The sequence below is a fragment of the Pseudorasbora parva genome, chromosome 7, assembly GCF_024679245.1.
Source record: "Pseudorasbora parva isolate DD20220531a chromosome 7, ASM2467924v1, whole genome shotgun sequence".
Lineage (NCBI taxonomy): Eukaryota > Metazoa > Chordata > Actinopteri > Cypriniformes > Gobionidae > Pseudorasbora > Pseudorasbora parva.
Window position 1 is genome coordinate 14,569,239 of NC_090178.1, and position 13,698 is coordinate 14,582,936.

Below are 13,698 nucleotides of genomic sequence, written 5' to 3' on the forward strand. Positions count from 1 at the left end.
CACCTGTTAGTGAGTGTGATATATTTAGCCGGGTGCACACTGTGCGATTTTGCCCACGATTTGGCCGTTTGAGACAAATTTTGCAACTCCTAAAAGATTCATCTGATCCTAGGCTAAAATCTGAAGTCTTTGATTGTTAGTTCGACATGTTCACCGGCAGCCGATTAATGACCACTGCGATCAAATTTTACCTCAGACAAAATTCTGGCAGGTTCAGAAGATTTGGTGCACAATCCAGCAGTGTGACTTCTCCTACAACGACCGGCAAATATCTCGGTTTTTCAAGACAAACTATGACCGAAACGAGAGCTAGAGATATCTTTGCCACTATTTCAGTCCTGCATGTAATGCAGCTCACTGTCACAGAGCGCATCATTGACTGATGATATAAAACTCCGGATGAGTTTTCTTGCATGCGTCCTTTTTTAGAGCGCCTTGACTATCGTACAGTCTGACATTAATGACAACTGAGATCCAACTGTGTGACATGGCTTACATCGGGGATCATGTTCGTACAGTCTGACAAGCAACATTCGCAAAGGATTTTGAAAAATCCTACAGTGTGCAGGACCCTTTAAGCAGCAAGTGAACATTTTGTCCTCAAAGTTGATGTGTTAGAAGCAGGAAAAATGGGCAAGCGTAAGGATGAGTTTGATAAGGGCCAAATTGTGATGGCTAGAGACGACTGGGTAAGAGCGTCTCCAAAACTGCAGGTCTTGCGGGGCATTACCGGTATGCAGTGGCTAGTACCTATCAAAAGTGGTCCAAGGATGGAACAGTGGTGAACTGGGTCATGGTTGGCTAAGGCTCATTGATGCACGTGGGGAGTGAAGGCTGGACTGTGTGGTCCAATCAAACAGACACGCTACTGTAGCTCAAATTTCTCAAGAAGTTAATGCTGGTTCTGATAGATATGTGTCAGAATACACAGTGCATCACAATTTGTTGTGTAAGGGACTGCATAGACGCAGACCATTCAGGGTGCCCATGCTGACCCCTGTCCACCACCGAACAGTGGGCACGTGGGCTTCAGAACTAGACCACGGAGCAATGAAAGAAAGTGGCCTGGTATGATCAATCACATTTTCTTTTACATGGTCTGGATGGCCTGGTGCATGCACGTTGCTTACCTGGGGAACACATGGCACCAGGATGCACTATTTAAAGAAATGAAGCCGGCAGAGGCGGTGTGATGCTTTGGGCAATGTTCTACTGGGAATCCTTGGCTCCTGCCATCGATGTGGATGTTACTTTGACATCTCTGAGTGAGCATTGATGCAGACCATGTACACTCTTTCATGGAAACGGTATTCCCTGGCGACTGTGGCCTCTTTCAGCAGGATAATGCGCCCTTTCACAAAGTATAAATAGTTAAGGAATGATTGAGGAGCACACAAACGGGCTTAGGGTGTTGACTTTTCCTCCAAATTCCCCAGATCTCAATCCAATCGAGCATCTGTGGGATGTGCTGAACAAACAAGTAGTCCGATTCGTGGAGGCCCCTCCTCGCTACTTACAGGATTTAAAGGATCTGCTTCTAACATCTCGGTGCTTAATCTCACAGCACACCTTCAGGGATCTAGTGGAGTCCATGCCTCAACCGGTCAGGGCTATTTTAGCAGCAAAAAGAGGACCAACACAATATTAGGAATCGGTGTAGGTTTATAATATCATTCGATTGTTTCTCTTTCTAGCAATAGTGGTAATACCTACATGCATTCATGTTTTTGTTTGTCTGTACAGATTAATTCCATTTGGCTGCTCAAGAAATTATCAGAGGACCCAGAATGTCATACGGATCCATTGACGCAGGCTCTTTTGGAAGCAGAAATCCGTTTGGTGGGCCCACAAGGCAGGGATACCAGCCAGTAGGTAAAGACATTTTTTTCTGCTCACAGGCAGGGTTTCTTTCTATTTTTCACCAGGCATTGTTGAAAAAAAATATTATAAATCATACGACGGAGACAAAGATTTTGGTCCCTCCTCATTTACTAAAGCACGGCATTATGCGTTTATTCCTTCTCAATAAATCATTATGGAATTAATAAGCCATATGGCTAATTTAGTGAAGTTCTGCCTTGTCTGAGTTCTGATGTGTTTAGTAACAAGTAATATGTATCTTGTATTAAACATTGTCGTTGTTAGTTATGATACAATCTCATTGTAACGGAAGAGCTTGTTCGGTCTTTCAAAATGGTATTTCACCAGGTCAGTTAAATCAACAAAACATAGCTGCAGGTGAAAATATTAAATCCAAAAAATAAAGATGGAAATAAAATATGGAGAACACTTTTGTTACAAGCAGAGTAAAACCTCAAGCCTTAAATGTGATAGGAAATGCCTGATTTTAATGTAAAAACAAGACCTTAACTGACATATAAATGGTTTCTAGAACGTGATAATTATCAGAGCTGCATAACCAGTGTCCGAACTATGCCGTGGCCTTTGGGGGAGCCTTTTTTTCGGGCACTTTTGCGTGCCTTAAAAGAGGACTTTTATATTCCTTCACACACAGACAAACGCGTCAATCTATCGCTTAATGCCTTGCGGAGAGAGACTCTTAATATACAAATTACAATCATTGAAGAACATCTTTGATTTTAATGAAGGAAGAAAAAAAGGTCAAAAAGCCCGCAGATAGTCTATGAACAAAGCATCCGGATGTCTTTGAGTTCACATGAACAACGGTTAAAGTTACTCGTCAGGCTACAGAAGAATACCATAATTCCTCCATTCAAGTAACGTTAGTCTTAGGACATCGATATTCACACAGACCTATATCAACCCAGCCACAACACATAATTGGGAATAACATGCCTTAACACAGAATCGACCACAGAGGCTTGGGGTCAGCTTCCTTTGCTGTTCGTCCAGAAATTCAAGATCAAGAATTAGATATTCGTTTTTGTTTTTTCTACGAATCTTTGCGTTTACATGTACTTAACATGAGTGGAATTTGCACCGCAGCGCCACAACACCTTGATGGTCATGACAAGAACAGCATCTATAGTTATCTTTGTTGAAGTGAATTAGATTTAAATCGCTGTCATGCATGAATTAATGATACATGTTTAGCAATTTTACATATAATAATCCACGATAATCACATGACAGAAAACTGAAATTGCACCTCAAAATAACACAGTGTGAATATTTTTGAGACCCCCCAAAATTTCACAAATCACGTTTTCAGGGGAGCCCATGTCTTATTTAGGGGAGCCGAGCTCCCCCTAGCTCCCCCGTAGTTCACACCCTGAGCATAACCACTAAATATAATGTAAAAAGTGTTGTTTGCTTTTAATCCCACTTTCCTTACTGTGACTAGCTAGCAAGCTAATTCATTTACACATGACACTCTCATGTCATTCCAAATATTTAAGATTAATTTTCACAATAAATAACGATATAAATGTGTGAGTGTACTTACCCTAACTAGCTAGCAGGCTAGCTAACTTAATTATTAATGACAGACCGACTGACCGACTGCCTGTGAAATCCATGATGACCGACCGATCGACAGGCAGACCAATAGACCGCCGACCATGAAATCCATGACTGACCGACTGACAGACAGATCAAAAGACTGACCGCCCGACTGACCAAGACAGACAGACAGCAAGAGAGTCAGACAGACAGACTGACCGACTGATCGACAGACAGACCAATAGACTGACCGCCCGACCGACCAAGACAGACAGACAGAAAGACAGTCAGACAGACCGACCGACCGACTGACCGACCGAGACAGATAGATAGACTGACGGAAAGACGGACAGATACATAGATAGACAGACGGACAGACCAACAGACAGACTGACCAACTGATCGACAGACAGACCAATAAACCGCCCAACGTGAAATCCATGACTGACCGACAGACAGACCCAGTCTGACCAAGACAGAGACAGACTGACCGACCAAGACAGACCGACAGACAGAGAGAGACAGACCAACCAATAGACAGAAAGATAGACAGACAGACAGACAGACAGACAGACCAATAGACAGACAGGCAGACAGATAGATAGATAGATAGATAGATAGATAGATAGATAGATAGATAGATAGATAGATAGATAGATAGATAGACAGACAGACAGACAGACAGACAGACAGACAGACAGACAGACAGACAGACTGGTAGACCGAGACAGACAGACAGACAGACAGACAGACAGACAGACAGACAGACAGACAGACAGACAGACAGACAGACAGACAGCAGCCATATCCTGTAGCCCAACCCACTGAAGCTAAGCAGGGTTGAGTCTGGATGGGAGACCAACTGGGAAAACTAGGTTGCTGCTAGAAGAGGTGTTGATGAGGCCAGCAGGGGGGGCTCACCTTATGGTCTGTGTGGGTCCTAACTGTCAACAAGCACCGTCCTTCAGATGAGACATTAAACCGAGGTCCTGAATAATGTGGTCATTAAAAATCCCAGGATGTCCTTTGGGAAAAAAAAAAAGAGTAGGGGTGTACCCTGACATGTATATATATATAGTGATTTATAATGAAAAGCGCTATATAAATATAACATTATTATTATTATTATTATTATTATTATTATTATTATTATTATTATTATTACAGACATGTATGGATGGATTTAAGAAATAATCTAAGAAACCCCAACTTAACTAATGTAGCTGCTTAAAAAAGCAAGAAAAACTGTTGCACACTTTGCTCCTGCGGTTGTTGTGTAATACAGATATTGCCATGCATGACGGCCCATGTCATAAGTGTGAATTTAAGCGACATATTTAGTTCACATGAATTCATTTGCATGAATACAAGATGTTTTACAAGAACATGCTGGTAAGAAAGTGAGCAGCTGAAATGTCAGTCTAAACAGCATGTGCCTCTTGTGTTGTCTGTTTTTGTTAGCAGAGTTTATGTTTTTATCAGAGCCATGCGGGAGAAAGGGGTGCGTCAAATGTACGAGAACACCTTAAAAAAGGAAAGCAACTGATTCCTCGCACAGAACCTCTCACAAACAAAACATGCAAAAGCAAATAGCTTCCTCTTTTACGCAGCATGACCTGAGTAAATCACATATTCTAAAATCTCTCTCTGAGGCTGAGCGTTCGGCTGCTGCCAGTCCCACAGGACAACAGCGAGAGAGTGAAGAGACAAGGCTTTGATCACAGGCAGACCTGCGTTCAGGAGCCTGTCAGCTTTCTGTGTTTGTGCGCTCCGGCATCAGGCTGGCTGAAGAGGGGCTCAGGCGATGATCAAAGCCGGGGTTAAGTCTCTAATGGAGTTGTCAGTCGAGCTAATCTTTCCCCACCTCTCCCCCTGCCAAACCTTTTAACTCCCCTCCAGCAGCATATGCATTTCTCTGTCTCTCTCTCTCTCTCTCTCTCTCTCTCTCTCTCTCTCTCTCTCTCTCTCTCTCTCTCTCTCTCTCTCTCTCTCTCTCTCTGTCACTCCGTTTCCCGCTGTTGTTCTCCTTCCTCCTCCCGTCTGTCTTTACTCTCTTCCAGCTAAGCATCTCCAACGCTTCTGTTTTTATCCCTTCAAGGGTCTTGTTTGCAAGATCCTTCTTCTGTTGTTCTTCCCTTTTCTTTTTTCTTCTTTCTTTCATTGCGGGCATGTTTACTTTCTTTCTTTCTTTGCTTATTTTAATAGAATTTCCTTCCTTCCTTCCTTCCTTCCTTCCTTCCTTCCTTCCTTCCTTCCTTCCTTCCTTCCTTCCTTCCTTCCTTCCTTCCTTCCTTCCTTCCTTCCTTCCTTCCTTCCTTCCTTCCTTCCTTCCTTCCTTCCTTCCTTCCCTCCTTCCCTCCCTCCCTCATCTACCGCACAGTCTGGTCATATCTGGCCCATCACGGTCCTCTCCATGTGGTTTCCCAGTAATGGTTAACTGCACTGTTGTCTCACTCCCGTCTCTCCGCACACAGAAAAAAAGGCTCTCGTCATGAGACGACCGTCTGAGTAAAGCCTGGTGCATGTGGTTAGTCTGCGTCTGGATGAGGCTTCAGCCTCTGCTGTGTTCATTAGGGAGGTTTGTGGGGTGGGTCTGTCTGTGTGGAGAGACTAATGAATGGACACTGAAACACCAGCAGGTACCACACAGCCGTCATAAGCGGCCAAACCCGGGGCATGCTCCACGTCCAGGCTGGAACGATCCAAACAGAAGGAATAAATGAGCTCAGGTGTCATGCCTCATTCAGAGAGAGAAAGTCGAACAAACAGCGTGAAACCACACACACATACAGCTACAAAACATTGGCCTGATTGTCTTTTCGGATCCATGTGGTGTGTGTGTGTGTGTGTGTGTGTGTGTGTGTGTGTGTGTGTGTGTTTGTAAGCCGTCTGTTTCAGCAATCTTTGCCATTGTGAGTCCGGGTTTTAAATATACGTCCAATTACTGCACTTGTGTCTGATTTTCTTGAATTGCAACCCTCTTAGACTTCCATGAGTGCAATTTAGCGTAAACTAGTATTATTGTTTGAAACAATATTGCATGTTACAGAGATCAAATGTGAAAGAAAAATTGACTAAGGAATAAAGGTCCTTTCGCTCACAGAAGTAATCAAGCATTCCATGATTACATCGAAAGGCCACGTCATGCGTCAATGTCTTGATTGCATTCTAATTGGTAGGCTTGGGGAGGTGGAGGTCTTTCAGTATGTTTCCGTATGGATTGTGAGATTACATCAACGTAATGAGAGCAAATTTCATAATGCTTAGCAACGTTTAGTGCTGAGAAAGACTTGACATGTCAAACAATATGTGTTAAATACTCATTTACTTACTTGAATTGTTAAATGAACAGAATATCCAAAGCATTGTCCTTGAGTTGGTGTCCAATATGAATAACCAAAACATTATCGGGCACAAAATGGGTTTTGTTTGTACCACAGATTTCTAAAATACCTGGGAAGATCAGTTTCATAGTACACAGATAGTTGATTAGCAGTCAATATATGGTTCAAAATAGTGTAGTTAAGGCATTGACCTAAACAAATTTTAATATCTTCTTATCTACATACCTTTCTATTGGAGAAAGTTCATTTAAATTAATGAAGTATTCATGCATGTTCTATGTGAGGACACAGCTCCTGAACTCAAAAACTTCCTTTGTGTGTAGTTCTGATTTAAACGTCTTAGTATTTGGAGTTATCTTATGAAGATCCAAGCGTTAAATTTGTGTCTCACTTTTCTGATTCCAAAATCAAAATTTCTCATTCCAAAGTTCTCTTCATAGATTAGAGGAGCTGCTTGCCCCCAAATCCCAGAGCTAAAGATTCTATATGTGTAGTGTGTACAAGTGTTTGCGTATTTACAGAAGAAAACACAAAGGAAGGAATAAAGCACTGCCAGATCCTCCCAATGCATTAACTGGAGCTGCACATGCTGAGCACACAACCTAAAACACACAGTGACTTCTGGTGTTGACGACAGTAAATAAACATGCCTGCAATAAGCAATGCACTTCAGGCTGGGTTTCTAAGTATTTTTAAAAAAGCAATCAGCTAAACTTAGCATATTTAGCAGCACTAAAACACTCTGTGATGTGCTTTGAGCCTTTTAACGCTGAATTTTTTTTTTTCTTAATGAGAATGTTTGTTTTTTTCTCCATCCTTAAAACAACATAATATATATATATATATATATATATATATATATATATATATATATATATATATATATATATATATATATATATATATATATATATATATATATAATATTTTTTTTAGTAGCAAGATTTTCTGAAAATATCAAGTAGGCTATAGTAATTTTTTTCTTGCCCCATTGGCAAAGTGGATTGGTATATATATATATATATATATATATATATATATATATATATATATATATATATATATATATATATAATATTGGTGCGTTCACACCGCTGGCGGCGAGAGCGGCAAGCTGGCCGGAAGTCATTCATTTTCAATGGGAGCCAGGCGGCGAGCGGCGCGGCGTGTCTTGGACGATTTGGGCGTCGAGGAGAGTTGAAATCAGCTCAACTTTATGGTAATGAGCTATGACGCTCTCGCCGGCGGCGGTGTGAACGCACGGTATGATTTGCGTTCGTTTTATCCAAGGCTCAGCTTACTGTATTTATAAGGTAGGCCTATAATTCAAACAAACATTTAAATTCTGTCATCATGTACTCACCCACGTGTCACTTCTAACCTATAAAATTATTATTTAACTTCAAAACACAAATTAAGATATTTTTTAAGAAACCAGAGAAGTATTTCTGTATTTAAAGTCCATTCCTCTCAAACTTAAACGATGCAAAAGAATGTCATAAAGGTAATAATAAATCAAGTGCTCTAATCCTAATCCAAGTCTCCCGAAGAGACACGATGGCTTTATATGATGAACAGAGTTACAACGCGGAAACAACATGAGAGTGAATAAATGCAGAACTATCCATTTACAGTTTGGGAATGCTCATTTTGCGATTAGAACTGACTGATTCCATTGATCATCTGAAGTGCACGCGCTGCCGGGATGACACTCCTCAAAATGAAAGCAAACATTTAAATCACAATATCACATTTAGTTTTAGGGACACACTTTATATTAGATGGCCTTAACCATTGTACTAACATTTAAATGAATAATTTGATACAATGGACTTATTGTGTACATACATGTTTTTACACTGTACTTACATAAAAAACAACAACAAAAAAACACATGCTCTTTATTACATCTGTAATTATTTTATGTAGTTACAAGACTGTTGACACTTCCCTTACACCGAACCCTACCCTTAACTTACCCACACTATACCACACCTGACAATATCAACAAAAGTGTTTTCCAATACAATATGAACACAGTAAGTACATTATACTTATTTTTTGATAGTAGTTAAGGCCACCTAATATAATGTGAGATTAGTTTTAGTTGTATGTTTATTCAAATCATTTAGATGTTTATTCTTTATTCTATTTATAATGCATTAATAGCAGGAGATGTGGAAGATAGCGAGCACCGGGAGAGTCTGTATTTTTAGTTTACAGTTTCAGTAACGTTATTAAACTACAATATAATGTGTAATATAATGTATAGTAATACAATGGGGAATATGCATGTCCTGATAATAATATAATAACAATTATATTATTTAAATAATAATAATAATAAAGTAATAATAATAATAATAAATAAAAAAAAAACATCTCTATTTTGGCTTAAAATATCATGATGAATATCGCATGTTTAGTTTAGTATCGTGATAGTATGGTATTGTGACAGGAGTGTATCGTTACACCCCTACTCGACACACTATCATTCAAATGTTTGGAGTCAGTAATTTTTTTTAAAGACATTATTATTTTTATTAATCAAATACATTCTTTTTTTTTTTTTTTGACAAAATGGACAGTGAAGACTTCTACATTATTACAGAATTTTAATTTAAATATATAAATGCTGTTCTTTTGAACATTCTATTCATCAAAATATCATTCATTCATTCATTCATTCATTCATTCATTCATTCATTCATTCATTCATTCATTCATTCATTCATGCATTCATGCATTTATTTATTTATTTATTTATTTATTTATTTATTTATTTATTTATCAAGGATTCCACAAAAAAATAAAAAATAAAAAATAAGCAGCACAACTGTTTTCAACTTAAATAATCTGATGATAATCAGAAATGTTTCTTGAGCACCAAATCAGCCTATTAAAATGATTTCTGAATAGTCATATGACACTGAAGACCGCAAGGCTGCTAAAGACTAATGGCTGCTGAAAATTAAGCCGTGCTATAACACAAATGCATTACATTTTAGAATAAATAAAGTTATATTTTAAATTGTATCTCACAATATTAGGTATTTTAATTAAGAAAATGAAGGTACTGCTTTATGAGTGCTAATATTTGAGCATATTATTTGAGCACGGTATAGACAATCATCAAATTTACAGTATATCACTTATTAAAAATACATTATACTGCTCAATGCTGGGATTGGTCATTAATGCAATGGCATGATGGTGTCTTGTGCAAATATTTGTGTGATCCCAATCCCAGGAAACCATGCCAATGCATTGTTTTTAATAATAATCAGATAAAAACTGAATTATGTCTACAGCAATTTTTTTTTTTTTTTTTTTTTTTTGTCTGAATCTATCAAGTCGGTGCTTTAACCGCTCATACATGCACTGCTTTCCTTAGTGAGTCATTGTGTGACAGGCCTGGATCTTGCACTAGGGATAAGGACCCGTCTCACACTGTATCACACATATCGCCTGACAGCCAGTTCTGGCCTATAAACCCCTCTCTCCCTCGGCTCATCTCAGTGTTTTACCCTCTACAATACATGGGATTACTTCCTAGTGTTTGAGTTTGCGTTTTTCCGATAGGGTGTGTGTGGGAGAGAGCCACATACTGACCTCATGCATAACAAGAAGAAAGCTTTTGATTAAGTAATTTCCTGATTTGATAGTATAATTGAACACTCCGCAGAATCTGCATTTGCAGCCTCGACGGACAATTCTGAAAGGGCAGAAGTTAATTTGTCCTGTGTCCCAGATATTTAAGATCAATTTTCTCACCCCTGACTAGAGAAAAGTGCTTTGTGGTTTTGTTTTTAAGCACTTTGATGCATTTTCCAGTGGAAAATACTGCCACACCCTAAAAATATACATCATGTGCTCTTCTACATTCCATCTAACTTTCCTTGATATACTATGTTCCCCTTTGGTATTTGGCCCAACTTCCACACTTTAGTTATATTTTAATGTAAAAAGATTGGATAATGGACATTTATTGGTTGTACCAGCCTTGTAAAAAAGACAGTACTGTTAGTTTGTGTGTGTGTGTGTGTGTGTGTGTGTGTGTGTGTGTGTGTGTGTGTGTGTGTGTGTGCGCGTGCGCGCGTGCGAGCATGCGTGTGTGCGTGCGTGCATGTGTGTGTATTCGACTTCAAAGCTGATTCTTGAAGGATCTAAGTATATGATTTAGTAAAAGTATTGAAACATCTAGATATTATAGATAAGTAGGTTTCCATTTCCACAAGGATTTATCAGCAGCAAAAGTTTCCTTCTAAATGCCTCAGGTTTTAGGATCTAACTGTTTTAAATCAAATGTCGCTTTAGAGCCGCTTTGCCATTTTCATGACAGGCTGTGTGTCTAGTTTTATGTTGAGGGTGCAGTATATATTATGCTAAACAATAATATTACAATGACTTCATCAGTGTTGGTTACAAATTGAATGCTGAACAGTCCAAGTAAGTTTAAAGAAGTTTCAAGTATAAATTAAAAAATACGCCTTAAGTGTCCTGTAAACACAGCTGTTGATTACAACCAGAAAAATGTGTTTAAAGCCTATTAGTTAACAATATTTTGAAATATAGGCTTTTATACAGTAATATAACATACTTAAGGGAACTAATCACCCATTGTTTAAAAAAAAGAAATCTGCTGGGCTTGATGCAAACTCCTTGAAGATGCCGAGATTAAGCACGGAATCTTAAATTGTCATCTTCACCCTCACATACTTCATTTATTTTAATGAAGTTCCAGCTCACATGAGGAAGAACGTTTGTATGCTCGCTTCACAAAATGCAGTGCCTTCTATTTTGGATCTGACAGGAATGGTGCAACAAACTTTTGTGAGTAAAATTTTACATGTAATAGTACTAGTCCCGGGGCTCTACCAGACCAAAACGTATGCCCGTCGGCAGAAATTCTTTCTTGATCTGGGCGCGCACGTGTACTTGTGCATGTGTGTGTCACGGCTTGTTTATACATTCGCCTGGCTCCGCTGCGCAAGACTCCGGTGACAGCGTGCGCTTCTCCCCAAACGGACAAGACGTTTATACTTGACGCGTTTGACGTTGTGCTATTCTTTGAAATGACAGAGTAATTGTTCTTAGTGTTGTCACGATACCAAAATTATGACTTCGATACGATATCAGACTAAAATATCGATATATCGATACTAAATCGATACCACAGTAAAAAAATAAATAAATAAATAAATAAGATAAGATGCTTCATATGACAACAGAACTTGTTATTATTCATTGTTATTTTTTACTAAAAATTCATGTGGCCAGCATGTTCCTTAGGGTTGGGCATCGTTTTGATTTGAACAATTATTGATCAATTACTATTAAAATTATCTCACAAATTTTTGCTATCTCAATGTATTTTTTACAATGGGGTAATTGTGTTGCAATAGCTTACACACAGCACAAGAAAGCTTGATTTCGAATGGTAAATGGAATTTAAAAAGACGAGTAAACAGTAATAAAATAAGAACAAATAAACAGATTACAAACAATAGCACAAATAAATGCAATAGAATAGAAGATACAAATTAAACAGACTGCTTTATTTTTTTAGGTAAGTCTAACATTCAGATAAGAATTAAACTGAATTAAAAAAATGCATAGTAATTACATTTAAAATGGATAATGTTCTTTGTAAAAAAATTCAATAGCGTACAGATGAAACTATTAAAGTTACACAAGTTGATCAGTCAAGAGCAGTTGATCGTTTGTCTTTTTGTAGTTTGAATAACAAATGACTGCGGTCCCTTTAAGACTAACAGACGCATGGATCCTAAACACTGTTCCTGTTACTCGTTCTTCCTGAACTGTTTGCGACTGTGTTTACGTTAATACTCTTCCAGATGTGCACTGATAATTCTTTGAGTGTATTTGACCAATAATAAGCTGGAAAAGGAAGCAAATGTTTGTACTTGTATCATGTCAGAGGCGGCTTTATTACGGTAGGCTATGTGTGTGTGCGCTTCAGATGTGGAGCACGAAATCTGCGGGGATTAGTAGAATTAATTTATGTGCAATCCCGCGCGAAATTCAGACCGATCACACACTAACACTAACACACTGTCATGAGGAAAAAGTCCAGCAGAACGCGCGTTCGCCCGCCGTCCTCAGAGGTTAACAGGGCTGAGGGAGAATATGCCGGTGTGTGTCAACTCGCTGACGGTCAGAGAGGAGAGCGCATGCTGATATCGATACTGTAAAAACTGAGAATCGTATCGTTTCAGATATTCCAGTATCGATATATATCGAAATATCGATATTTTTGACAACACTAATTGTTCTATAAACCAACAGGAAAAAGTGTCGAGAAGAAGTGGGCTGATGTACACGTGATGATATTTATTTTAGTACATTTCACCAAAAACCACAGCACAAAAGAATTGTGTAAAACTCAGTAAATCTTTGCTTGATATTATTACTTGTTACATGAGAACAAAATATGCACTAAATTAACAATCTCTTAAATATTTCCTAATTTCACTAAACTTTAATGTCATCATTTATTTATTTATTTGGGTTAACATGGGTCTTTATTTAAAATGGTTTATTTCTGCTTTTGTAGGCTCATTTAGTAAATATAAACACCTAATTTGTATGTGCAAACTGGTGCCGGTGTGATGTCTCATTCTCGGCTAGATTCGCCAAGAACTCGTTCATCTTCGGATGCGGAGCTGCGCGCGGAGTTACAAAAAATCCGCAGCTCACCACCAGGCGAAATGGGGTCATGCGGACCCAACGCGCATGACCGCCCCCTCCGCATTGACGTCATTTTTGCCGCGCGCACCCTCGCGCTCATGCGGACGCGTTGAGTATAAACAAGGCTGTGTGTGAGCACGTGGTTCGCGCTTAGGCCGGGGACACACTGCAAGTGTGCCACGATCGTCTCGGCTGCGTGGCGTGTCCGTTTTTATTTCGG

The 13,698-nt window shown here is 39.0% G+C and overlaps 1 protein-coding gene across 4 annotated transcripts in view; it reads left to right on the plus strand.

The window, feature by feature from the left end:
• tsnare1 (T-SNARE Domain Containing 1) overlaps nt 1-13,698 on the plus strand; it is a 240,590-nt gene that overhangs the window by 43,836 nt on the left and 183,056 nt on the right. For all 4 annotated transcript variants that reach the window (XR_010906407.1, XR_010906408.1, XM_067448267.1 and 1 more), the window contains exon 2: nt 1,744-1,872. Coding sequence is in view for 2 of the 4 variants with exons in the window: in XM_067448267.1 (XP_067304368.1) it covers nt 1,788-1,872 (85 nt within the window). In the remaining 2 variants the exon portion in view is untranslated. The remainder of the gene's footprint in view (nt 1-1,743; nt 1,873-13,698) is intronic.